This window comes from Heterodontus francisci, chromosome 24, assembly GCF_036365525.1.
Source record: "Heterodontus francisci isolate sHetFra1 chromosome 24, sHetFra1.hap1, whole genome shotgun sequence".
Classification (NCBI taxonomy): domain Eukaryota; kingdom Metazoa; phylum Chordata; class Chondrichthyes; order Heterodontiformes; family Heterodontidae; genus Heterodontus; species Heterodontus francisci.
The window spans coordinates 49,061,138-49,086,152 of record NC_090394.1 but is presented as its reverse complement, the minus strand read 5'-3'; the positions used below and the strand labels follow the sequence as shown (position 1 = coordinate 49,086,152).

At 42.5% G+C, this 25,015-nt stretch overlaps 1 protein-coding gene across 5 annotated transcripts in view; it reads right to left on the bottom strand.

Annotated features, from left to right (window-relative positions):
* Nucleotides 1-25,015, bottom strand: part of mettl22 (methyltransferase 22, Kin17 lysine) — a 112,575-nt gene that overhangs the window by 15,673 nt on the left and 71,887 nt on the right. For 3 of the 5 annotated variants that reach the window (XM_068056128.1, XM_068056127.1, XM_068056129.1), the window contains exons 8-10: nucleotides 21,159-21,239; nucleotides 15,788-15,890; nucleotides 5,546-5,714 (exon numbers count right to left, since the gene is read on the bottom strand). In XM_068056128.1, the coding sequence (XP_067912229.1) occupies nucleotides 5,546-5,714; nucleotides 15,788-15,890; nucleotides 21,159-21,239 (353 nt within the window). The remainder of the gene's footprint in view (nucleotides 1-5,545; nucleotides 5,715-15,787; nucleotides 15,891-21,158; nucleotides 21,240-25,015) is intronic. The other 2 variants (XM_068056132.1, XM_068056130.1) reach the window with 1 other exon arrangement.

Sequence of the window (25,015 nt, the reverse complement as noted above, 5' to 3'; positions counted from 1 at the left end):
GTTTTAAAGTTTTCATTAGGACATAAGAAAAATAAAGATAAGCTCATTGGAGCTCACCCCTCCAGTATCCTAGATTTCACATCTCAATGTACAATTCGTTTCAAATAGCCTGATGTTTTAGAATTCTATTAATCTAGAAGCAAATTAACAAAACCCCTGGATTCAGCAAATTATTTTCTTGGTGACCTCTGTCTGGTTTTATCTTTGCTTATTGTAAGTCAAGACAAAGCAGGAAGTGTAAGTTAGAATGAGGTAATTCAATGTCAAATCAGGTTAAGAAAGAGAAACAGAGAGGGGGAAAGAAAGATTGGATTAGGAGAGAGGGAAAAAAAAGACTGAAAGAGAAAGTAAAACATTTTCTTAAATGTTACTTTTTTAAAAAAATCTCCAACAATTAATACCTGAAGGAATGAAACTCCACACTTGTAACAGTTCATTTTCAGTGCCAGAGAGATTGACTGGCAGTAATTAACACTATTGTTAGAAGGGTACTTAGACTTGAAATGAATTAACTTTCTGTGGAGAATTTACTTTGTATCTACCACGCAAGTACTGGAACTTCATGCCACTCAATGCACTTGAATGGGGAGCCGGACAGCGAGATGCTGCTTTTGCGAAGCTAGTGATGGAGCAGCGCAACTCCAACAGCAACATTCAATTTCTGATTTTAATCCAGCATCTGCTCTTGTCTGAAGTTGCTGCTTTTTTGCACTTAAATAATATTAGCCTCATCAATCTTTTGACAGCAATTTTTGGGCAACGGTGTTTTACAAGGATCAAAGCATGTAATGCACAGTGCAGTGTATTTTATTTGCACTGTTTTATTAAGGCTACAAGACTAATTACTATAATTAGAAAAATTCTGAGATGAAATAAAGGGTATTTGTCTCTGTAGATTGGAGGGTGGTTTTAAAGCTCTAGCTCCCCTTCAAGGCCAGAGAAATCTGAAGAAAGTGACTGACTTTCTCTTCTCAAAAATAATTCTGCGTCTGTAACAAAGTGTGATGGCTGAAGTGTTATGGCATACACATCCTATGATGCTTCACCTATTGAGTCAGAGAGACACTTATTGCAGCAATACAAGTGCTTATGTCACCTTGTGAATAACCTCTGGGCTGTTGATTTATCAGTGAATGAGTTTATTTTCATTAAATAGTATTCTGGGATTTTTATATATGATTTGGGCTTAAAAATCCACAACATTCTCCATTATTCAATGGAAACTATATATTATTTTACTTATTTTGTTTTCCCATTTTTAGGCTAAGAACTTGTAGCAAGATGGTATGCAAGCTGCACTAGTTGGATGTAGATATTTGGTATGTAGTAGTGGTGGGGATGGGGGTTGCAGTCCTTTGTTTTGCTGACACTAGGGGATCAACCCAGATTTTGGCAGCACTGGGGTGGGGTTCCTGAAATTTCACAGTATTGCACTGAGGATTGTGCAGTTTGGGGCATGTCCATTGATGTGACATTGGTGTAGGAGACGAACCTGAGGTTTGATACACTGGGGATGGTATGTACAGCTTGGCTCACTGGTTGATTCCTGTTAAAAGTGAGTGAAAAAGGGGGGGGGGGGGGGATATAGACCTGACAGAGGGATCTTGTGTCTGGCAGAACTCATTTGTGACTTTCCAGGAGATCTCTGCAAACAATGAATTTGGTATTTTGTATCTGGTTGAGTCAGATCTGTATCTGCCTACTTTTTACACACATTTACACAGACGCAAACTCCCCAACATGGTAATAATTAAAATATTTGATTTTTGATTCAAAAGTCATTTCAATCAAAAATAATTAAAGACAAGAACTCAAAATAAGATGAGGAAAGACACAGAGGATCACATAAATTGCACAGGTCACTATTCTGCTCATCACATCTCTACCAGCTTTATAAAAGGAGCCATGCACTTAAGCCCTTGTCCCATAGCATGTAATGTTTTTTCTTGTACAAATATTTATATATTTCCTTTTTAAAATCTATTATTGATTCTGCTTCCATCATTGTTTTTGATAGGGCATTCCATATCCTTACAACCATTTTGGTTGATTTTTTGATGATAATCTTAAATTTATACCCTTTAGTTAGTGACTTATTTATTTTATTGCTGTTTGTAGAACCTTGCTGTATACAAATTAGCTGCTGCATTTCTCTCCAAAACAACAGTCACTACACTTCAAAAGATTTTCACTGGCTGTGAAGCACTTTGGAGCATCCTGAGGCTATGAAAGGCACTATATAAATGTAAGCTCTTTCTTTTCCCGACTGGTAGAATTGTTGTTCCTAAATCACTTCATTAAAAACTCTCAATTTTGAGCATCACTATCAGATCTCCTTTTAATTTAAATGAAAAAATCCCCAATTTCATCATAATTTTCTGAAGGGCTCTAATATCTAGTATCATTATCATTAATCTCTTCTGTGCCTTCTACATGGCCTTAATATTTTTTTTTAACTGGGACATCGAAAGCTAGACAGAATATTCTAACTGCAGCATAACCATGACTTGCATATGATCAGCATTATCTCTTTGTTTTTGTACTCAATGCCTCCCTTCTCAGTGCTCACAAACTCTGAGAGTGTATTCCTACTGCTCTACAATCTCAGATCCAATTCTCCCATACCTGGGAGATCTCCCTCCCCTGAGCTTCCTAAATGCCAATACCCTTCTCCCAATGATCCCAGATCCTGGCCCACTGTTCTTAGAACCTGCCATCACTAGTATTCAGGGAACATTTGGGCTACCTCACCAGTACTCCCATTCTTTGAATCCCCCTTCTCAAAATACTGTTAGACTATGAGACTCTGTCACAGTGGTGTAAAACTTCGGGCAGTTCTGCTGTAATAGGCTCAGGGCTAGTAACTTCTCCCTTCAGTTTTCAAGGTGGAGGACACTAGTACCATGCCAATAGTACCAGGTAATGCAGAAGTTATAGAAAGGGTGGAACTTAGAACAATCATCATCACTAGAGAAAAAGTACTGAGGAAACTATTGGGGTTGAAGGCAGACAAGTCCCCAGGGCCTGATGGCCTACATCCTAGGGTCTTAAAGGAAGTGGCAGTGGAGATAGTGGATCCATTAGTTAGAATATTCCAAAATTCTCTGGATACGGGAAAGGTTCCAGTGGATTGGAAAAAAGCTAATGTAACGCCCTTATTCAAAAAGGGAGGCAGAAAGTAGGAAATTATAGACTAGGTGGTTTAACATCTGTCGTTGGGAAATTGTTAGAATCCATTATTATGGAAGTAACAACAGGACATTTAGAAAGTCAAAACGCAATCCATCAGAGTCAGCATGGTTTTATGAAGGGTAAATCGTGTTTGACTAATTTTGCTAGAGTTCTTCAAAGCTGTAACAAGCAAAGTGGATAATGGGGATCCTGTAGATGTAGTTTATCTGGACTTCCAGAAGGCATTTGATAAGGTGCCGCACAAAAGGTTAACACACAAGGTAAGTTCACATGGGGTTAGGGGCAATTTATTAGCTTGGATAGAGGATTGGCTAACCAACAGAAAACAGAGTGTCGTAATAAATGGTTAGCAAGATGTAACTAGTGGGGTGCCACACGGTTCGGTCCTCGGGCCCCAATTATTTACAATCTATATTAATGACTGGATGCAGGGATAGAAGGTACTATAGCCAAATAGTTGCAATAAAGAAATAAGAAATCTACAAATGGATATGGATAGATTAGATAAATGGGCCAAATTTGGCAGATGGATTTTAACATGGATAAGTGTGAGGTTATCCTTTTTGGTCGGAAGATTAGAAAGGCAAATTATCTAAATGGAGAGAAACTTCAGAGTGCTTCGGTGCACAGGGATCTGGGTGTCCTCGTGTATGAATTGCAGAAAACTAGTTTGCAGGTACAGCAGGTGATAAGGAAGGCAAATGGAATTTTGGCATTTATTGCTAAAGGAATAGAATATAAAAGTAGGGAAGTGTTGCTGCAACTGTACAAGGCATTGGTGAGACCACAGCTGGAGTATTGCGTATAGTTTTGGTCCCCTTACTTGAGAAAGGCTGTAGTTGCATTGGAGGCAGTCCAGAGGAGGTTCGCTAGATTGATTCCAGAGATGGGGCGGGTGGGGGGGGCTTGTCTTATGAAGAGAGATTGAGCAGTTTAGGCCTTTACTCTCTGGAGTTTAGAAGAATGAGAGGAGATCTAATTGAGGTATATAAGATGATTAAGGGGATTGACAAAGTAGGCGTAGAGAGGATGTTTCCTCTTGTGGGGCAATCTATAACGAGAGGTCATAGTTTTAGGATAAGGGGTTGCAGATTTAAAACAGAGATGAGGAGAAATTACTTCTCTCAAAGTGTCGTGAATCTGTGGAATTCACTACCCCAGAGTGCGATGAATGCCGGGACATTGGGTAAATTTAAAGGAGGAGATAGACAGATTTTTAATTAGAAATGGGTTGAAGGGTTATGGAGAACGGGCAGGAAAGTAGAGTTGAAGCCAAGATTCGATCAGCCATGATCATATTGAATGGCGGAGCAGGCTTGAGGGGCTGAATTGCCTACTCCGACTCCTAGTTCTTATGCTCTTATGTTCATCTTGTGAGCAGTTAGGAGAAACGGATAAGGAATTCTGAATTGAATAAGGTTGTCTGTAAGTCCTCAGCTGCTCCTCTTGGGGATAGGCCAGGTGAATTATAGTGAGAACAAGCTTATAGGAAATCACTTGAAGGAATGTGAATTCAAGGCTAAATATGGTACTGAAAGAGAAATAAGGAGGGAAATAAAAACTTAACTAAGAGATACAACACGTTTGGAGTTTTTTTATTTTATTGAAGAAGTGATTAAAGTAGTAGACAGGGGAATGTCTATGGATGTTACCGATATGAACTTACGAAAGGCATTTGATAAAGTCCCTCATAAAAGACTGTAGCTAAAATTGAAGCTCACAGAATTGAAGGCAAATAATTGATCTGGTTTGGAAATTGGCTGAGTGGCAGGAGACAGGGTGAATAGGGAATAATGGGCACATACTCTAATTGACAGGGTGAGACTAGTGGTGTCTCACAGGGATCGGTGTTGGGATTTCAATTATTCAATGTATATATTAACAAATTAGATGCTAAATGCTTCTGTTTTGTTTCAAATTTGATATATCTATTGAATGTCAGTCTTCAATACAAATCTTTTCTTTCCCACTTATTGAAATGTACTTGATCTATTCCCTTTCTGCTCCAGTTAAATATTTCCCATTGCAATACTATGATTCTATTTGTCAACTGTTTGTTCCATCTTATTTGCACCAAAATTCCTTTTTCTCTCAATATATTTTGTTTTCTCCCCTTTCACCCCTCATTCAACTCTCTAACCTAAATTGATAGCTGAAAATTTGGTAAATCATAAGCTTATGCTCTTAACAGCAATATATTTGTGCAATGTTCTGCTGGTCTCCCAACTTGAAGTCTAAAACTCCTGCAAAACATTGCCATAGATAATCTGAATGCCAATAATCAGGACATTAATAATTCAAGTTCCACAGAACTGAATTATTTCCCCCTCCCTCAAAGTTTAATAGTACTTACCAATTGTTCCACTCGTTCATAAAAAAGGAACTGTGGAAAAGTAAGTTTGATGGGTGCCACAACAAATTTAGTTTTCCCATCACAGATGTTTTCCAAGTCAGCCAAACACAATCGAAAATGATCATATGCATCACATGTAACATCCATTTTTCTCAAGGTAAAGTTTAGCCTGAAAAAAATTACAAATGTGCTTTAACAAATTCTCTGGTTATAAACCTACTGCTATAGATATTTCAAAAGATTATTTATAGTTAAAATAGATCAGACATCCACAGGATCCATATGATGAGACTACTTGGCTTGTTTCACTGTTTAATAACAAGATGCACAAATGTCCATGTAAGGATGTATCTATCTATTGAGATCTCTTTATACGTTACCTCCTTTGGGAAAAAATCTTCAAAGACTTGGGGGTAATGCCGGCAGTACATCTCAGAAAATTGAGAAAGAGAAGAGGGGGGGGAGAGAAAGAGAAGAGGGGGGGGGAGAGAAAGAGAAGAGGGGGGGGGAGAGAAAGAGAAGAGGGGGGGGGAGAGAAAGAGAAGAGGGGGGGGGAGAGAAAGAGAAGAGGGGGGGGGAGAGAAAGAGAAGAGGGGGGGGGAGAGAAAGAGAAGGGGGGGGGGAGAGAAAGAGAAGAGGGGGGGGGGAGAGAAAGAGAAGAGGGGGGGGGAGAGAAAGAGAAGAGGGGGGGGGAGAGAAAGAGAAGAGGGGGGGGGAGAGAAAGAGAAGAGGGGGGGAGAGAGAAAGAGAAGAGGGGGGGAGAGAGAAAGAGAAGAGGGGGGGAGAGAGAAAGAGAAGAGGGGGGGAGAGAGAAAGAGAAGAGGGGGGGAGAGAGAAAGAGAAGAGGGGGGGAGAGAGAAAGAGAAGAGGGGGGGAGAGAGAAAGAGAAGAGGGGGGGAGAGAGAAAGAGAAGAGGGGGGGAGAGAGAAAGAGAAGAGGGGGGGAGAGAGAAAGAGAAGAGGGGGGGAGAGAGAAAGAGAAGAGGGGGGGAGAGAGAAAGAGAAGAGGGGGGGAGAGAGAAAGAGAAGAGGGGGGGAGAGAGAAAGAGAAGAGGGGGGGAGAGAGAAAGAGAAGAGGGGGGGAGAGAGAAAGAGAAGAGGGGGGGGAGAGAGAAAGAGAAGAGGGGGGGAAGAGAAAGAGAAGAGGGGGGGAAGAGAAAGAGAAGAGGGGGGAAGAGAAAGAGAAGAGGGGGGAAGAGAAAGAGAAGAGGGGGGGAGAGAAAGAGAAGAGGGGGGGAGAGAAAGAGAAGAGGGGGGGAGAGAAAGAGAAGAGGGGGGGAGAGAAAGAGAAGAGGGGGGGGAGAGAAAGAGAAGAGGGGGGGGAGAGAAAGAGAAGAGGGGGGGAGAGAAAGAGAAGAGGGGGGGAGAGAAAGAGAAGAGGGGGGGTAGAGAAAGAGAAGAGGGGGGGTAGAGAAAGAGAAGAGGGGGGGTAGAGAAAGAGAAGAGGGGGGGGAGAGAAAGAGAAGAGGGGGGGAGAGAAAGAGAAGAGGGGGGGAGAGAAAGAGAAGAGGGGGGGAGAGAAAGAGAAGGGGGGGAGAGAAAGAGAAGAGGGGGGAGAGAAAGAGAAGAGGGGGGGGAGAAAGAGAAGAGGGGGGGAGAAAGAGAAGAGGGGGGGAGAAAGAGAAGAGGGGGGGAGGAGAAAGAGGGGGGGAGGAGAAAGAGGGGGGGAGGAGAAAGAGGGGGGGAGGAGAAAGAGGGGGGGAGGAGAAAGAGGGGGGGAGGAGAAAGAGGGGGGGAGGAGAAAGAGGGGGGGAGGAGAAAGAGGGGGGGAGGAGAAAGGGGGGGGGAGGAGAAAGGGGGGGGGAGGAGAAAGAGGGGGGGAGGAGAAAGAGGGGGGGGGGGAGGAGGGAGGGGGAGAGCTGGGGGAAGTGGGGAGGGGAGGGAGAGGGAGGAAGGGGAGAGAGTGGGGGGGGGAGAAGGGGAGAGAGTGGGGGGGGGAGAAGGGGAGAGAGTGGGGGGGGGGGAGAAGGGGAGAGAGTGGGGGGGGGGGGAGAAGGGGAGAGCGTGGGGGGGGGAGAAGGGGAGATAGTGGGGGGGGGAGAAGGGGAGAGAGTGGGGGGGGGAGAAGGGGAGAGAGTGGGGGGGGGAGAAGGGGAGAGAGTGGGGGGGGGAGAAGGGGAGAGAGTGGGGGGGGGAGAAGGGGAGAGAGTGGGGGGGGAAGAAGGGGAGAGAGTGGGGGGGGGGGGAGAAGGGGAGAGAGTGGGGGGGGGGGTGGAATCAGCGGAACGGAAGAGGAATGCCCTTTTCTGTGCATGCGCCATAAACACAACAGCAAAAGACTTACTGGCCAGTCCCTGGACCCGGTGACACCAAGGTCTTCGCACGCTCGCTCCCCGCGGCTCTCTACGGCCTCTCGCTTCCGGCCCTCTCCAGCTGCAGATGCCCAATCCAGTTGCTTTCTCCCCTACCCAGTTGCTTTCTCTACTTCTCCACAGTACTTCAGGCATTGCAACTGTCTGGTACCTGCATTTTGCATGCTCCCTCTCCCCACCCCTCCCTGCTCTCCCCCTCTTCACCCCCCCCCTCTACACCCACCCACCCTTTACCCCCCTACCTCCACCATAGTTGAATATCTGAAGTGCAGTTGCAAAGTCGAGGAAATAGCATGCAAAACAAAACCTCAACAATTCTGGGTTTAATTATTGAAAAGTTTTATTAAGTTCATTAAGTATCCGAGGAACTGCTGTGCATGGATACATGAGTGTTGTGTCCAGCATTCCCGTTAGACAGACAGGCCGAGTCTCTGCTATGCACAACTAAAGAGATTGTTCCTGGAGAGCCTTGTGGTGAATGAACGCTTGGCTCTCTATTCCACTACTGTATTGTCCATGTGAAGAAGGCAAAGTCACAAGAGTCAGAGCTCAGTCTATTCTTGGTGAATGTTCCCCAAGCGCATCCCAATGTGCATTCCCAATTCATCCATAAATGCAATGTTCCTTTCCACATCGTGATGAGCTCCGCAGCATGATCCAGTTGCCTTCGTTGCTTGAATGCTGACCGTAAGTCTCGAGGATTGTTTTCTCGACAGCATGTTTTACATGAAAAGAAGCACAGAGCTTGCCTCCCTCCATCCACTGCAATTACTGTTGTGCACACCTTTTTACGTTCTGCAGTGAAGGCACCAATTGATAAAGTCGCCAATGAAGCACTTATTACCCACCTCAGATGCAGGAATCATCACATCCTTGCGTCATCTCCTGCACTGCCTCCTTTGCTGGAATGCCGTCCTTAAGTGTCAAGGATTGTTTTCTCAAGGGCACATTTTACACGAAAGGAAATAATGAAAGAACATCAGTGTCAGAGCTTCCCTCCCTCCAATGAAATTACTGTTGCGCATGCTTTATGCTCTGCAGTATAGGCCAATGAATCACTTAGTACCCACCTCAGCTGTAGGAGTCAGGATGATGTAACTGCCCCTATCTCGTGAACCTTGGAACAATCTTCTCTGTCTAATAAAAATGAAGCAAATGTCCAAAATGACTAAATAATTGAGATAAAATGCCCGACGAAACCTCTCCTCCTTCCATTTTCAAAAACTCGCGCCGAAGCTTTCGGAAGATTGACGCACACGCGCACACGGTCTCGGGCCCTCTGCGCATGCGCTGCGGTCCGGATTGCCAGGACCAGTTTGCGCATGCGCAAAGGCCAACCTGGCGTGTTCCCCGAGGAAGATGACGTTATGCGATGACGTTGTCTGCGCATGCGCAAACTGGTCCTGGCAATCCGTACCGCAGCGCATGCGCAGAGGGCCCGAGACCGTGTGCGCATGTCCGCACCGTGGCGCATTCTGATGACGTAGCGTTGTCATCAATCACTTTGTTATTAATAAAGTTTCCCACCTACTGAAGAATAGCCAAATTAGACGCTCAATTTGCCCCCTAGAATAAAGCACACCAAACCAGGTTTCTTTAAACAGCAACATTAACTATTTATTAGAAAATAAATCATAAGTCTTAACTACTAAATGAGGTAAATCTATAAATATGAAAAGCTCCATAGTCCTCATGCACACACACATACATTCAAAAAAAAAGTTAACTGGGAAAAAAGGATTTTGGTTTTCAGTTGTTTCTTAGGAATAGAAGGAATAATAAAAATAAATCAGTTCGTCATGTTCTGGTAGGATGTTTTCAGTATGGTGAGGTATCTTAGAATCAAATAGTCGGATGCCACTCAAAATCTCTCCAGGTGAGGTTGATGAACATGATGGATAGACGTTCAAGGCAAATTTGACTATAGCAGGCATCACACAGGTCTTTCAGCAGGGGTACAGCAACTGGTCTGCTCAGGACTCACAGCAACAACACAGCAGTAGAAACTTTCTGAAGGTTCCAGGGTTTCCCAAAACATAGGAGGCAACAGGAACCACACTTGATACAGGAATTCGTCAGAGACAGGAGGCAATAGGAATCGGCCACCTTTCAAATGCAGGATTCCTTTTCAAGAGATGCAAGTCTCCTCTACAGAAAGAGTTCTTTTTTCTCTAGTCTCCAGGCAGGTCAGGTCTAAGTTTCAAATGCCTGCTCTTTGTCCAACTCATTGTTTTTTTAAAAGTCCAAAGTGAAAGCAAAAAGCCTTCCTGAACCAATCATGTGACCAGACAGAGAGGCTCCCCTGTCAAAGTGTTGCTCTTAGGAGGTCAAAACCCCTGGCTGTTTCCTTGAAACTGCTTGCTTTTCCTTTCTTGCATCCAAAGTCAACATCCAAAATTCCAGCTATTTGCAGGTGTCCAAGTCTACCGAAAATCCTTTTTCAATTTTTTAAAATGCACAAAATTGTAAGATTTTTTTAGTACAAAAAATAAAACCTTTTGTAACAACCTATGAAAAAACTGAACTCTTATTGCACATTACTAATCAGCAGAGTATCTATGAACCACTGGTATGGTAGCTTGTGCTGTCAGAATGAGCCCTGAGATTGGAATGGGTTCAGTCATGGCTTGTTCATGAGGTTCTTACTATTGAAAAACTTGCCAAAAATTTGGCTTGCTGAGTTCTGCAATGAAGAAGTGATATCCGAAAACTATGTCTATCAGTGCACACACTTCGCACTAGACCACATTGTGTCAAAGTGTCAACCCAGAAAACTAGCAAACTAGGAAGCAGCTTCAAAAAAACAAGTTGACAACTCAAGAACAGCACCATGACAGGTAGTCATCCTGAAAATGCATTGGATCACGGACTTGTCGTAACTTAAGCAGTAGACATATCCAATATTCCATCCCTTATTTGGCAGATGGTTGCGGCAAAACCATTTCTTGTTAAGATGTTGCATGTTCTATGGATTTGTATTGCTACTATAGCGCATTTTCAATTGCAGCCTGTGGTGGCAGTAAAGCTAGCAGGTGGAGGTCTCTGACCAGGGGAAAGGAAAATTTTGTTTCAGCAACTTGGCAATTCCCGACTAAAGGCCGGCTCGGGTCTGCAAATGAAACCTGACCCGAGCCAGACAGAACCACATATGACCGAGCCCGAGTCTTTTCATTTTATCCTGCACCCGACCCGACCATCAGTTAACCTAGCTTCCGTTTTTCACTTTGTTACTTATCTGCACAAGCTTAAAAAAACTGTAACTAAACAACCTTTCTAGCCCAAAAAGTACATTTAACATTGGAGCCACTTACCGGAGGTGGAGTTAAGAGTGTGTTGGACCCGGCCCGACCAGAGCCTGAATGCCGGACCTGGAAGTGCGACCCGACCTGAACCCTACACATGTTGTCGAGTCCAGTCGGGTTCGGGTCGGGTAGCCATGCTCTAACCCCGACCACTAAAAGGATCTGGATACATTGGTGTAACAGTTTTCCCACTGAATTTGATAGGCTATTGCATCAGTCAAAATATTGTAAGCAACAGTTTAATGTGCCATAATAATGAAAACAGAAAGTGCTGGAAATACTCAGCAGGTCTGGCAGTATCCGTGGAGAGAGAAGCAGAGTTAATGTTTCAGGTCAGTGACCTTTCATCAGAACTGACCAGGTCACTGATCTGAAATGTTAACTCGGCTACTCTCTCCACAGATGCTGACAGACCTGCTGAATATTTCCAGCACTTTCTGTTTTTATTGCAGATTTCCAGCATTCACAGTATTTTACTTTTATTTTAGCTTAATGTGCAAGTCCATTTTGATTCCTTTTATAAGAATATAAGGGGCGGAATTTTAACGCATTTAAATATTTTCTGAGGTCGGGAATCAAAAGCAGGACGCGACACCACTGATGATGCCTGGCCGCCTGTCTGCGCAATCTTACCAGAAGCAGCCAATTAAGAGGCCACCTCCAGGAGTGCCATTCAAGTAAGGATGGCAGGCAGAACAGGCATCGGCTAGGCCAATGCGAGGGTCCACAGAGTTGTCCTGCCAGCATCCCCATCAGGAGAGGTGTGTGCTGCTGCGGCAGCAGGCACCTCAAGGTGGAGACACACTCTGAAGATGTAGGAAAATTTTATAATTATTTGTGGCCACAGCTGCCAGACCATCATTATGAAGAGGGACCCTCTCACCTGCCACCAAAGCTGCCTCATGCAGCTGCTAAGATTCAACCCAAGGTTCTTGCCTTGGAGAAACACTCTGCTATACTTTTTCATAAACATTTCAACAGTCAACAACAGAAGTATTTGATATGAAGATCTGGAACCCTGTGGCATCACAGTTGCAATCGGAAAAATACCAATAGCCACATTTAAAACAATTTGCAATTAGGAGCTCAATGATTTTTTTTTAGTATTGCTATGACGCTGTCTTTATATTACAGGTTTGTTCAAGTAGTTCTTCCGATGTTCTATAAACTGGTCCATTTGCTTCCACAGCAACACAAAATTGTTCACATGTGACTTGTATGATCACAACTTTCATTTCTGACTCATGAATATTCTCTAATGCTTCGGGAAGGACCTACACGGCTTTAATGCTAAAATACAATGCTGCTCTCTAAAAGAAACGCTAAAAGAACGGAAAGAAAATTAACAGTTGTGGTGCAACCAAGAACTGTTTTCATTTCCTGGAAGAACTTAATGTTGAGTTTCTGCTGCCTCATTTATTTTTTTTTGAAACAGTGCTGCTGCTGTATGTTTCACATAGGGATTAAATGCAATGGCTCCAAGGTCATTTTTACTCTAGGATAGAGAAGCAAAATTTAAAAAAAAAATCAAAGATTCTTTTGGATACCTGACTCATTAACACAGGCCTGTTCTTGCATCTGATTATAAAGATAATAGAATTATATGGTATCTAAAGGTTGAGCACAGGAGCAACAAAGACACTATAACTGGTTGCCAGGTATCTGCACTTGTGAGAAGAAAACTGCTAGAGTCCTTGCGCCACACTGCTGTCTTGTGAAGCCTGCTGAAAAATTCTTCTGTAGACTTCAGAAGATAGCGTCAAGCTTAGTTTTGATGCGCCCAATGGTCAAACAGCTAGCCACTGTTCAATGTCTAAGTTCACACATAGAGAATGGCAACTTGAACAAAATATAGGAAGATGATTAGTATCAAACAGAAAATCACCCAGTTAGAGTGAACACCTACAGAACAGGAAGATCGGAGAAAAGGGAAGAAAACCAGCAGTAGATTTAAATGGATGTCAAGCTTATGCTGTATTTTGCAACAAGGTGCAGTCTATTTATGATAAGCTGAAATATTTATTTTCTTAAAGAAATGAAAAAGCAACCATGAATAAGAAGGTGGTTGTACTCATATGAAGTTAGCTACATAAAATTCAACAAAATATATTGCTGGTACATTGGACTGCCTATAAGTTCCTTGCCTTTTCTTCATGATGCACAGTAAATAAATAATTTTATTGCCAATTAGAATAAAATCCAATTAATGTTGTGACAAATGTATTGGCTTCAATGGTGTGGATTAAATTAGTGAATTAAAACTATGTCCTTTTAGGGCGGCACAGTGGCGCAGTGGTTAGCACTGCAGCCTCACAGCTCCAGCGACCCGGGTTCAATTCTGGGTACTGCCTGTGTGGAGTTTGCAAGTTCTCCTTGTGTCCGTGTGGGTTTCCTCCGGGTGCTCCGGTTTCCTCCCACATGCCAAAGACTTGCAGGTTGATAGGTAAATTGGCCATTAGCAATTGCCCCTAGTATAGGTAGGTGGTAGGGAAATATAGGGACAGGTGGGGATGTGGTAGGGATATGGAATTAGTGTAGGATTAGTATAAATGGGTGGTTGATGGTCGGCACAGACTCGGTGGGCCGAAGGGCCTGTTTCATTGCTGTATCTCTAAACTAAACTAAACTTTTACCCCGGCAACACAGGTTTAAATACAGCTCAGAGTTTGTCTTTGACATGTGTGGGAGACCCAAGTGAGAGAGATTGGAACTTCAAATGAGTTCCTAGTGAATGCAAATTCATAAACATAAAAATTCCCATGGCACTAATTAAAATTTCATCCATAATGTTGTAATATGAGGATTCTCACACCAAATATACATCAGTATTAACATACATTTTGAGTACAAAGAAGAACATAGAGCTGCCAAATCCAATACTGCTTCAGTAGTAGTGTAGAACTGTCGTGAGTTTTTTTGGAGTTAACATAATCTGCCAGATTTCAATGTGCTCCATTGAGGATAAATACTGACACTAGTTATTGTTTGAGTCCTATCCTTCATTTCTCATTTTTTCCTTGTGTGGTGGCTAGGTTGTACTTGCTGTAAAAAATGGTTGTTCTCGTTTATTTTAAAACTTTGCAAACAACTGCAATGCAGTGTACACATTCTTGCAAGTTGACTTGACTGAAGAGGCATCACTTTATACTGTTCACACACGTCAATGAAATAAGTAAAACAACAGCCTCAGGAAGGGTGAGATTGGAGCTAAGGCACATTATTGGACAGAGCAACGTTACAATTTGGATTTGGTCCTTGCTACACCTGACCTGGAAGTACTTGAAATTGACATCAAATGCCATCACCGAAAAGTGTTCCTTTCCCGAGCACCAACATTACTCATTTTATAACTCCAGACTTCACAAAGAAATAAATTAACCTTAGTCCATCAATATCCAAACCAATACCCACAAGCCAAATCTGGCTTGCAACCTGATCTTACCTGGCCTGTAGAGCTTCAGGATTTTCCTCCCCCTGCACAATAGCAACAGCTATTCTTCAGGTGAGTTCACTAGATTTTTAATAAAAGGTTCATGTAGTACTATGGATTTTCTCAGCAGGAGTGCATTGGACTCCTGATCCCAGCAGTGCTGCACTCCTCCTTCAGTTCACGTCTGCTTTAGGAATGCACAACACTGATAATCCAGACTGAAGGTGGAAAGCTGCCCAACAATCCAGTGTGCTCCTGGTGACAAAGCCTGTGGCTGTACCTATGTCTAAAATTGCCTTTCAACTTCTACAAGTCCACTGGCAGAATTTTTTCAGAGGTCAAAACTTTTAATGCTAATGCTCACCTACTGATCCACCACTCTGTAGTGGGGTGGGAGCAAAAGAATGATTTGGAACAACTGACTGATAAAATTCACAATTGAGTGAGATTACCAGTATTCCTGTCCTCTCTATGGTTAACTTCCAATCAACAGAATGCTCGACTCTAACCCAGCAACATCACTGGCAGCCCTTCCTATCATGCCCTAAATAGCCCTAATGCTGTCGTACTCAACATCCATAGTTAGGAAGGAAAAAATTAAAATAAAAAGAAAAGCTTAAGAAAGGGGAAAAAAAGTAAAAGAGTGGACAGAAATAAAGAAAGCAGAGAGAGGAAGAGGCACAAGAGTGAAGGAGGAAAGAGTACACAAGTACAAAAGAAGGCAAGCACAGAATCTGAAGGGAGGAAGGAGAGAGCAATTAAAGATCCATTTACAATATAACTTTGGCACTGGGACAAAGTAGTTTCTGTTTCACATGCACAGTTATAGTGTAAGGGCATTCTTAATCAGATGCAGCTTACTCACTGGCTGCAGTACAACAATCCAATTAATTGCTCAAAGAGATTAAGCACCCCTGCATTAGATGATTTGAACAGTAGTATTGATAAATACTTTCAGGGAACAACTTTCCCTTCTACAGGAAACCAAGTCTACTCTTTGATGCAATTACACTTCTCTACTTACTCTATTCCCATTATTTTCAGCAAAAATGCCAGCCAACAGTAACTTTTAACGTATGATAAATAGAATTGTACATTGGTTTCTGATACTTCATTGCAAGATTTCCACCAGACCCTTCAAAAGACAGTTTTTACAACATACACTAGTTGCTTCCTGTGAATGTCCTTTTTGGACTTACCGTTTCTCTACAGAGAGATATATGGTGCTTGAATTTCTCAAATTGCTCAAAATTCTGTAGATTGTCTGAAAAAATGCATCTGTCAAATCATCATCATAGAATACTGTAATAAAAAGAAAAGGGATGCATTCAATAGTGTACATTTGATTTAAAATCTTTGCTTCACCCACATACTTGATGCTAAAACAAAAAGGAACAGAGTTATTCAAGGCCTCTTGACAACCGGTAGAGAGATTTCATCCAATATGTTGACCAGATGAGATACTGATGAACAACTAGTGAACCAATTTAGAATCACAGGTGTAAAAGTATCTTAAGTCCCCATGCCATGAATGTGTGGTGTTCAGCACTCATCTAACTAAGATGATAGTGAAAGCATTGTTGGAAGGAGTTTGAGATTACATATGTACCTTTGCTTTGAAGGGTCTGGAGGGTGATTGTGTAGCATCAGAGTTAGCAGAATATATGCCTGAAATTAGAGACAGATTTCTGGGATTCCCTTGTCAGTAGGTATACAGCACAAAGCCTATGGTGCTCATGATGATAATTGGTCCTTTGAATGATTTTGATGCCTCCTGTATGATAGGAATCCTTCTGAAATTTTTGGGCATTTCTTCAGCCCCTATTCTGAAGGTTGATTCCAGATATATCAAATGATGCACTCCTTCTCAAGTTAAATAATTTTCAACATGTCCTTTTGGAGACTGAAATAAACTTTGCACTTTAAAAAAAATTGTCTCAATGGAAAACAACAAAGACAGTTAATGACTGTCAGTTTCTGAAAAAGGCCTAGAACTGAATGGATAAAAATGGAAATCTGCTCCAGGCACACACCAATCTTCCATGTGACCAGGAAGGTACTCAAAGAAAACAAGAAAAAATTGTATTCAAGCTTCTGCAACTGACTTGTGAAGACAATGCCCAGAAACAAAAACAGTGACTAAAAATAGAACAACCAATTGAGAAACAGAATGGAACTTATTCTGAGTAACAATACGACACCAATATAAATGGCAGGAGAAAAAGAGCTAAAGATTGGTCTGATGCTGTAATTTTTATAATGGGACAAGGAAGATTGGTTAAGGATCTACACAGTGGCTTGCCCTATTTGCTGAGTTCCCAAATCCCCTGTGGAGGGGGCTGTGGCCAAATGGCTTTCAAATCATAAAAATTTCCAGTACAAAAGCCATAAAGAAAATCTGTGGGCAAGTATAAGTGTGATGAACGACTGGTGCCGCTCATTCGCTGCTGACTGCAAGATCAGGCCCATTCTGTTCACTGCAGCCATTTGCAGAATGACACTTTATCAGACATTGATGTTTCAGTAAAATCACCACAGTTGACCTTTTTCTTGAGATTGCCCTCAGGTAACAATCCAGAACGCTCTGCTTTGAATGTTGGCACTGAACACCACTTTTGGACATCATCTTAGTTTTTAAAAAAAACAGGTCCAGTGATTTTTTTGTCGTTGATTAAATGCATACTGTAAACTTTAAAACATGGAGTGTAATTTGCAGATGATAGTTGTGAAATTCATCAGGACTGCAACATAGACAACAATGCAACAATGTCTGAAATTTATGCAATATTCATCAGCATGAAAGATAAGGAGTTTTCTCTCAAAGACACAAAAATATTCCCTGAAAATACTTCAATATCAACAGTAAAGATCAATGTGGAAAAGCTGAAGGTCAATTCATCAGTGCTCAGTTTAGCTCAGGGAGAGCTGGCTCCAGATTCCTCACTAGATTCATTCCGACTTTACAGGTATTTTTACATCTGGCAATTTTATAGGAACATAGGAAGATAGGAACAGGAGTAGGCCATTCAGCCCCTCGAGCCTGTCCCGCCATTCAATGAGATCATGGCTGATCCGCGGCCTAACTCCACATGCCTTTGGCTCATATCCTATAATACCGTTGCTTAACAAAAATCTATCTCAGATTTAAAATTAACAACTGTTTTAGCTTCAACTGCTGTTTGTGGGAGAGAGTTCCAAACCTCTACCACCCTTTGCGTGAAGAAGTGCTTCCTAACATCTCTCCTGAACAGTCTGGTCCTAATTTATAGACTATGCCTCCTAGTTTTAGAATCTCCAAACAGTGGAAATAGTTTATCTCTATCTAGCCTGTCTTTTCCTGTTAATATTTTGAAGACTTCGATCAGATCACCCCTTAACCTTCTAAATTCTAGTGAAAACAGGCCTAATTTGTGTAATCTCTCCTCGTAACTTAACCCCTGTAGTCCAGGTATCATTCTTGTAAACCTACGTTGCACTCCCTCCAAGGCCAATATATCCTTCCTAAGGTGTGGTGCCCAGAACTGCTCACAGTACTCCAAGTGGGGTCTAACCAGGGTTTTGTACAGCCGCAGCATAACCTCGGTGTCTTTATACTCCAATCCTCTAGATATAAAGGCTGGCATTCCATTAGCCTTTTGATTATTTTCTGCACTTGCTCATGGCATTTTAAAGATCTATGCACCTGAACCCCCCCCAAGTCTCTTTGGGCATCCACTGTACTTAATCCCTTCCCATTTAGAAAGTATCCTGCTCGATCCTTTTTTGGTACAAATTATCCAAAATGGATAATCTCACACTTGTCTGCATTGAAATCCATCTGCCACAGTTTTGCCCACTCACCTAGTCTGTCAATATCTCTTTGCAATTTTATGCTATCATCTAGACTGTCTATAATGCCGCCTAACCTTGTATCAGCAAATTTGGATATATGACTTACCATGCCATCATCCAAGTCGTTAATGAATAATGTGAATAATTGAGGCCCAACACAGATCCCTGCAGGACATCATTAGTCACATCCTGCCAATCGGAGTACTTACCCATTATCCACACTCTGTCACCTACCGCTCAACCAACTTCCTAACCATGTCAATAATTTGCCCTCAACTCCATGGGATTATACATTAATTAATAGTCTCTTATGTGGGACTTTATCAAATGCCTTCTGGAAGTCCATATAAATAACATCCATAGACATTCTCCTGTCCACTACCTTAGTCACCTCTTCAAAAAATTCAATGAGATTTGTCAGGCATGACCCTCCAGTCATGAATCCATGCTGGCTGTCCCCGATTAACTGACATTTTTCTAGATGTTCAGTCACCCTATCCTTGATTATAGACTCCAGCAACTTGCCCACCACAGATGTCAGGCTAACTGGTCTGTAATTTCCTTGGTTCCCCCTTTCACCCTTCTTAAAAAGTGGAGTGACATGTGCAACTTTCCAATCCAGAGGGACCACTCCTGAATCTAGGGAACTCTGTAAATAGGAAACTGGAAAATTGCAAGATACCTGCCCTCTGTTGTGATTTTTTTATGCAATTCCCCAAATAACTATCTATATCCTGCTTCCACTGTGTATATATGTGCTTTAGTATTTCAGGTCCCTGGTATAATATTGCAATGAAAGCTATTTTTGTTTTCCTCCCTACTTTTGTAATATGGCTTTAGTCAGCCATTTTCAGGGATTTATGGGTTAGTGCAACGAACTGCAGCATTTAGATAAACTATCTTTCTTCTATCTTTCTAGTATTTAAAAAGAAAGCCCAATTTTGTATCTTTAACTGGGTCATGGAGACAAATATTTATAATAGTTCCCTGACTCACTGTTAACAAGTGTTATGATCCCTGTGGAAACCACCAAAACACAAAAAGAGCCAAATCCACCAATTGACCCCAATTTAGGAAACCAAACTGACAAGATTTCACTTTGATAAATTTAACTTTAACACTCAAACCAAAGCCAACATAAATTAAGTATAAAAAATAGCTTTGCAGCCACTGATTTCATCACATAGCAAAGTAGGCCCACTGAATTTAAAAACTAACCCATTCATAGAAATTTAAGATGGAAGCCAATTCCCATAAGTTCCCTAACAGAGTTAAATATCTATTTATGCTGAACAATATATGATAAATAATAATGAAATATATTTAATTTATTCTAGAAAGCAGCTTAATGCCTCATATTTATACAATTACTTAAACAGAGAAGTCTAATCAGACAAAAATCGATTTTGCTAAAGCAGGGCATCTCACAATGTGCACTTTTTCCTACCCCCTTCAGTTCAGAAATACTTTATGCTGTAACTTGCTGGAAGTGTGAAGCTGATAATGTCATGGTGAGGGCAATGAGGTATCTGGGATCTTAGTGAATGGCAGGACCAACAGTGCATTTCCTTAACCAATGGGATTTAAGGATAGGGAACCAAACAGAGGAACAATAGAGAAGGAAATAGGGTGAATTAGAGTCAAATCAGGTACAGAAAGAGAAATAAAGAGAGGGAAAGGAAAATTAGTTGAGAGAGAAAAAAGCACAAAGGAAACAAGAAAAAAAATTAGCATTTTTAAAATCTCTAACAACAATATACATGAAGGAATGAGATTGAACCGTTTAAATTGTTCCCTTTCAGGGTTAGAGAGGTTAAAATACACATTAAAGGTTAGAATATTACCTTTAAGTAATGAATAGAATAACTTTGAAACTAAAGTATTAGAGAAAGAAAAGAAAGAACTCCAGTTGGAGTTTGACTCAGTTTCCCAGGCAGCACATAACAGTGACAAAAGTAATACAAGAATATAAATAGGAGCAGGAGGAGGTCATTTGGCCCCTCAAGCTTGCCCTGCCATTCAATAAGATCATGGCTGATCTGCCCCAGACCTCAACTCCTCTTTCGTGCCAGCTCCTCATAGCCCTCAATTCCCCGATATTTCAAAAATCTATCTACCTCCTCTTTAAATACTTTCAGTGATCTAGCCTCCACAACTCTCTGGGGTAGAGAATTCCAGACATTCACTACCCTCAGAGAAGAAATTCCTTCGCATCTCAGTTTTAAACGAGTGTTTCCTTATTCTGTAACTATGTCCCCTAGTTCGGGATTCCCCCATTAGTGGAAACATCTTCTCAACAACTACCCTGTTAAGCGCCCTCAGAATCTTGTACGTTTCAATAAGATCACCCTTCATTCTTCTAAATTCTAATGAATAAAGGCCTAACCTGTTTAGCCATTCTTGATAATTCAACCCCTTCATCCCAGGAATCAGCTGAGTAAATCTCTTTTGGACTGCCTCCAATGCCAGTATATCCTTTCTTAAATAGATTACATCTAGTCCTCCAGCTAACTTAAGAGGGATGTAGTACCTACTGCATTAGGAAATAAGATCATTTACTACATGTTTTAAAAAAAAATCATGAGGGTGCAATTTGAGGGATGTATAAACGTGTATAAACATAAATATAGTGTTAAAAAACTTCACCCTATCTATGGAAAAACTTTCAAAAAGACATGAAAGTACTTAAAGGTTGAAGACAGTTCTGCAGCATTGATTTTTTTAATGCAAAACACTTACCATCAGCAGCAAGCAGCACATCAGTATGATCATATAACTGAGCTATTTCTTCTTCTGACCAACAATATGGGCTTTTAGCATCTGCAACAAAAAGATGGAATAATGTATATAGCAAATTCTTAACAGACTATATTTGTAATGCCCACGTTAAAAAAAAAAATTAAAAGGAAAATCAAAGAGTCTGGCAATTATTATTGGCAACATTAATGGACCAAGAATTAATACATAGCAATTATTTCTACGGTTCCGTTTACTTCAAATTATGTTACTAAATTAATTAGTAGGCAAAAAAAGCTCAAGACATTGTCAAAGAGATAGCAAGGTTAGTGAGCTAGAAAGAAATTCCAGAAAGTTCAAAGAACGGCCTCCAGCAGCACCGAACAAGAACAGAAGAAATAGGAGCAGGAGTAGACCAAATGGCCCCTCAAGCTTGCGCTGCCATTCAATATGACTACGACCAATCTTCTGTCTCAACTTCACTTTCCTGCCCACTCCTCGTAATCCATGATTCCCTAACAGACCAAAAATCTGTCTGCCTCAGCCTTAAATATATTCAATGATGGAGCATCCACAACCTTCTGGGATAGAGAATTCCAAAGATTCACAACCCTTTGAGTGAAGAAATTTCTCTTCATCTCGGTCCTAAATAATCAGCCCCTTATCACGGGACTGTATTTGTTTTTATTCGTTCATGGGATATGGACACCTCTGACCAGGCCAGCATTTATTGCCCATCCCTAATTGCCCTTGAGAAGGTGGTGGTGAGCTTCCTTCTTGAACCACTGCAGTCCACGTGGGGTAGGTACACCCACAGTGCTGTTACGAAGGAAGTTTCAGGATTTTGACTCAGCTTGAAAGCACTATCGACAATAACTTCCATGGCTACAAGAGCAGGTCTGAGGCTAGGAATCCTGCGGCGAGTAACTCACCTCCTGTCTCCCCAAAGCCTGTCCACCATCTACAAGGCACAAGTCAGGAGTGTGATGGAATGCTCTTCACTTGCCTGGATGAGTGTAGCTCCAACAACACTCAAGAAGCTCAACACCATCCAGGACAAAGCAGCCCACTTGATTGTTTGTGGATGGGATGCCATTCAGTCCTTTCACCACTGACACACAGCAATGTGTACCATCTACATGATGCACTGCAGCAAAGCACCAAGGCTCCTTAGACAGCACCTTCCAAACCTGTGACCTCTACCACCTAGAAGGACAAGGGCAGCAGTTGCATGGGAACATCACCACCTGCAAGTTCCCCTCCAAGCCACACACCATCCTGACTTGGAACTATATTGCCGTTCTTTCACTCATATGGCTACTCCACTTCAGTTTCTGGTCAATGGTAACCCCCAGAATGTTGATAGTAGGGGATTCAGTGATTGTAATGCCACTGAATGTCAAGGGGAAATGGTTAGATTCTCTCTTATTGGAGATGGTCATTGCCTGGCACTTAAGTGGCAAGTAACATTCGCGCCACACATCAGCCCAAACCTGATTATTGTCCAGGGCTTGCTGCATTTTGACACGGACTGCTTCAGTATCTGAGGAGTCGCGAATGATGTTGAACATTGTGCAATCATCAGCGAACATCCCCACTTCTGACCTTATGATTGAAGGAAGGTCATTGATGAAGTAGCTGAAGATGGTTGGGCCTAGGACACTCCCCTGAGGAACTCCTGCAGTGATGCCCTGAAGCTGAGATGATTGACCTCCAACAACCACAACCATCTTCCTTTGCGTTAGGTACAACTCCAACCAGCAGAGAGTTTTCCCTGGATTCTCATTGACTCCAGTTTTGCTAGGGCTCCTTGATGCCATACTCGGTCAAATGCTGTCTTGATTGCAAGGGCTGTCACTCTCAACTCACCTCTTGAGTTCAGCTGTTTTGTCCATGTTTGAACCAAGGCTGTAATGAGGTCAAGAGCTGAATGGCCCTGGTGGAACCCAAACTGAGCATCACTGAGCAGGTTATTGCGAAGCAAGTGCCACTTGATAGCACTGTCGACAACACCCTCCATCACTTTACTGATGATTGAGAGTACACTGAAGGGGTGGTAATAGGCCAGGTTAGATTTGACCTGCTTTTTGTGTACATGACATACCTGGGCAATTTTCCGCATTGCCGGGTAGATGCCAGTGATGTAGCTGTACTGGAACCACTTGGCCAGGAGCACAGCAAGTTCTGGAGCACGTCTTCAGTACTATTGCCGCAATGTTGTCAGGGCCCATAGCCTTTGCAGTATCCAGTGCCTTCAGTCGTTTCTTGATATCACGCGGAGTGATTCAAATTGGCTGAAGACTGGTATCTGTGATGCTGGGGACTTCAGGAGGAGGCAGAGATAGATCATCTACTCGGCACTTCTGGCTGAAGATTGTTGCAAATGCTTCAGCCTTATCTTTTGCACTGATATGCTGGGCTCCCCCATCATTGAGGATGGGGATATTTGTGGAGCCACCTCCTCCAGTTAGTTGTTTAATTGTCCACCACGACTCACGACTGGACGTGGCAGGACTGCAGAGCTTGGATCTGATCTATTGTTTGTGGGATTGCTTTTCTATCACATGCTGCTTCTGCAGTTTGGCATGCAAGTAGTCCTGGGTTGTAGCCTCACCAGGTTGACACCTCATTTTGAGGTATGCCTGGTGCTGTTCCGGGCATGCTCTCCTGCACTCCTCATTGTACCAGGGTTGATCCCCTAGCTCGATGGTAATGGTAGAGTGAGGGATATGCCAGACCATGAAGTTACACATTGTGGTTGAGTACAGTTCTGCTGCTGATGGCCCATAGCACTTCACGGATGCCCAGTTTTGTGTTGCTAGATCTGTTCTATATCTATCCCATTCGGCACAACACGATGGAGAGTATCCTCAATGTGAAGGCGGGACTTTGTCTGCGTATGGACTATGCGGTGGTCACTCAGCTGAGGGGGGAGTTGGGGGGTGGCAGTATGTGGTAATCTGCAGGAAGTTTCTTTGCCCATGTTTAACCTAATACCAGGAGACTTCATGGGGTCCGGAGTTGATGTTGACGACTCCCAGGGCAACTCCCTCCCGACTGTATACCACTGTGCTGCCACCTCTGGTGGGTCTCTCCTGCCGGTGGGACAGGACATACCCGGGGACGGTGATGGCGGTGTCTAGGACATCGTCTATAAAGTATGATTTCTTAAGTATGACTATGTCAGGCTGTTGCTTGACTAGTCTGTGGGACAGCTCCCCCAACTTGGCACAAGCCCCCAGAGATTATTAAGAAGGATTTTGCAGGGTCGACTACGCTGGGCTTGTCGTTGTCGTTTCCGGTGCCAAGGTTGATGCCGGGTGGTCCGCCCGGTTTCATTCCTTATTGACTTTGTAGCGGTTTGATACAACTGTTAGGCCATTTCAGAGGGCATTCAGAGACAACCACATCGTGCCCCCATATTCTAGATTCCCCAGCCAGGGGAAACAACCTCTCAATGTCTACCCTATCAAGCTCCTTCTGAATCTTGTATGTTTCAATGAGATCATCTCTCATTCTCCTAAACTCCAGAGAATATAGACCCCATTTACTCAGCCTCTCATATTAGGTCAACCCTTTCATCCCAGGAACCAATCTGGTGAACCTTCACTGTACCACCTCCAAGGCAAGTATATCCTTCCTTAGATATGGAGAACAAAACTCAGTCCAGTTTTAGCAAGAATTCTTATTCTTGTACTCCAATCCCCTTGCAATAAAGGCCTACATGAATTTGCCTTCCTAATTGCTTGCTGTACCAGCATGCTAACTTTGTGTTCTTCGTTTGAGTACACCCAAGCCCCTCTGAACATCAACAGTTAGAAGTTTCATGCCTTGTAAAAATATTCTGCTTTTCTATTCTT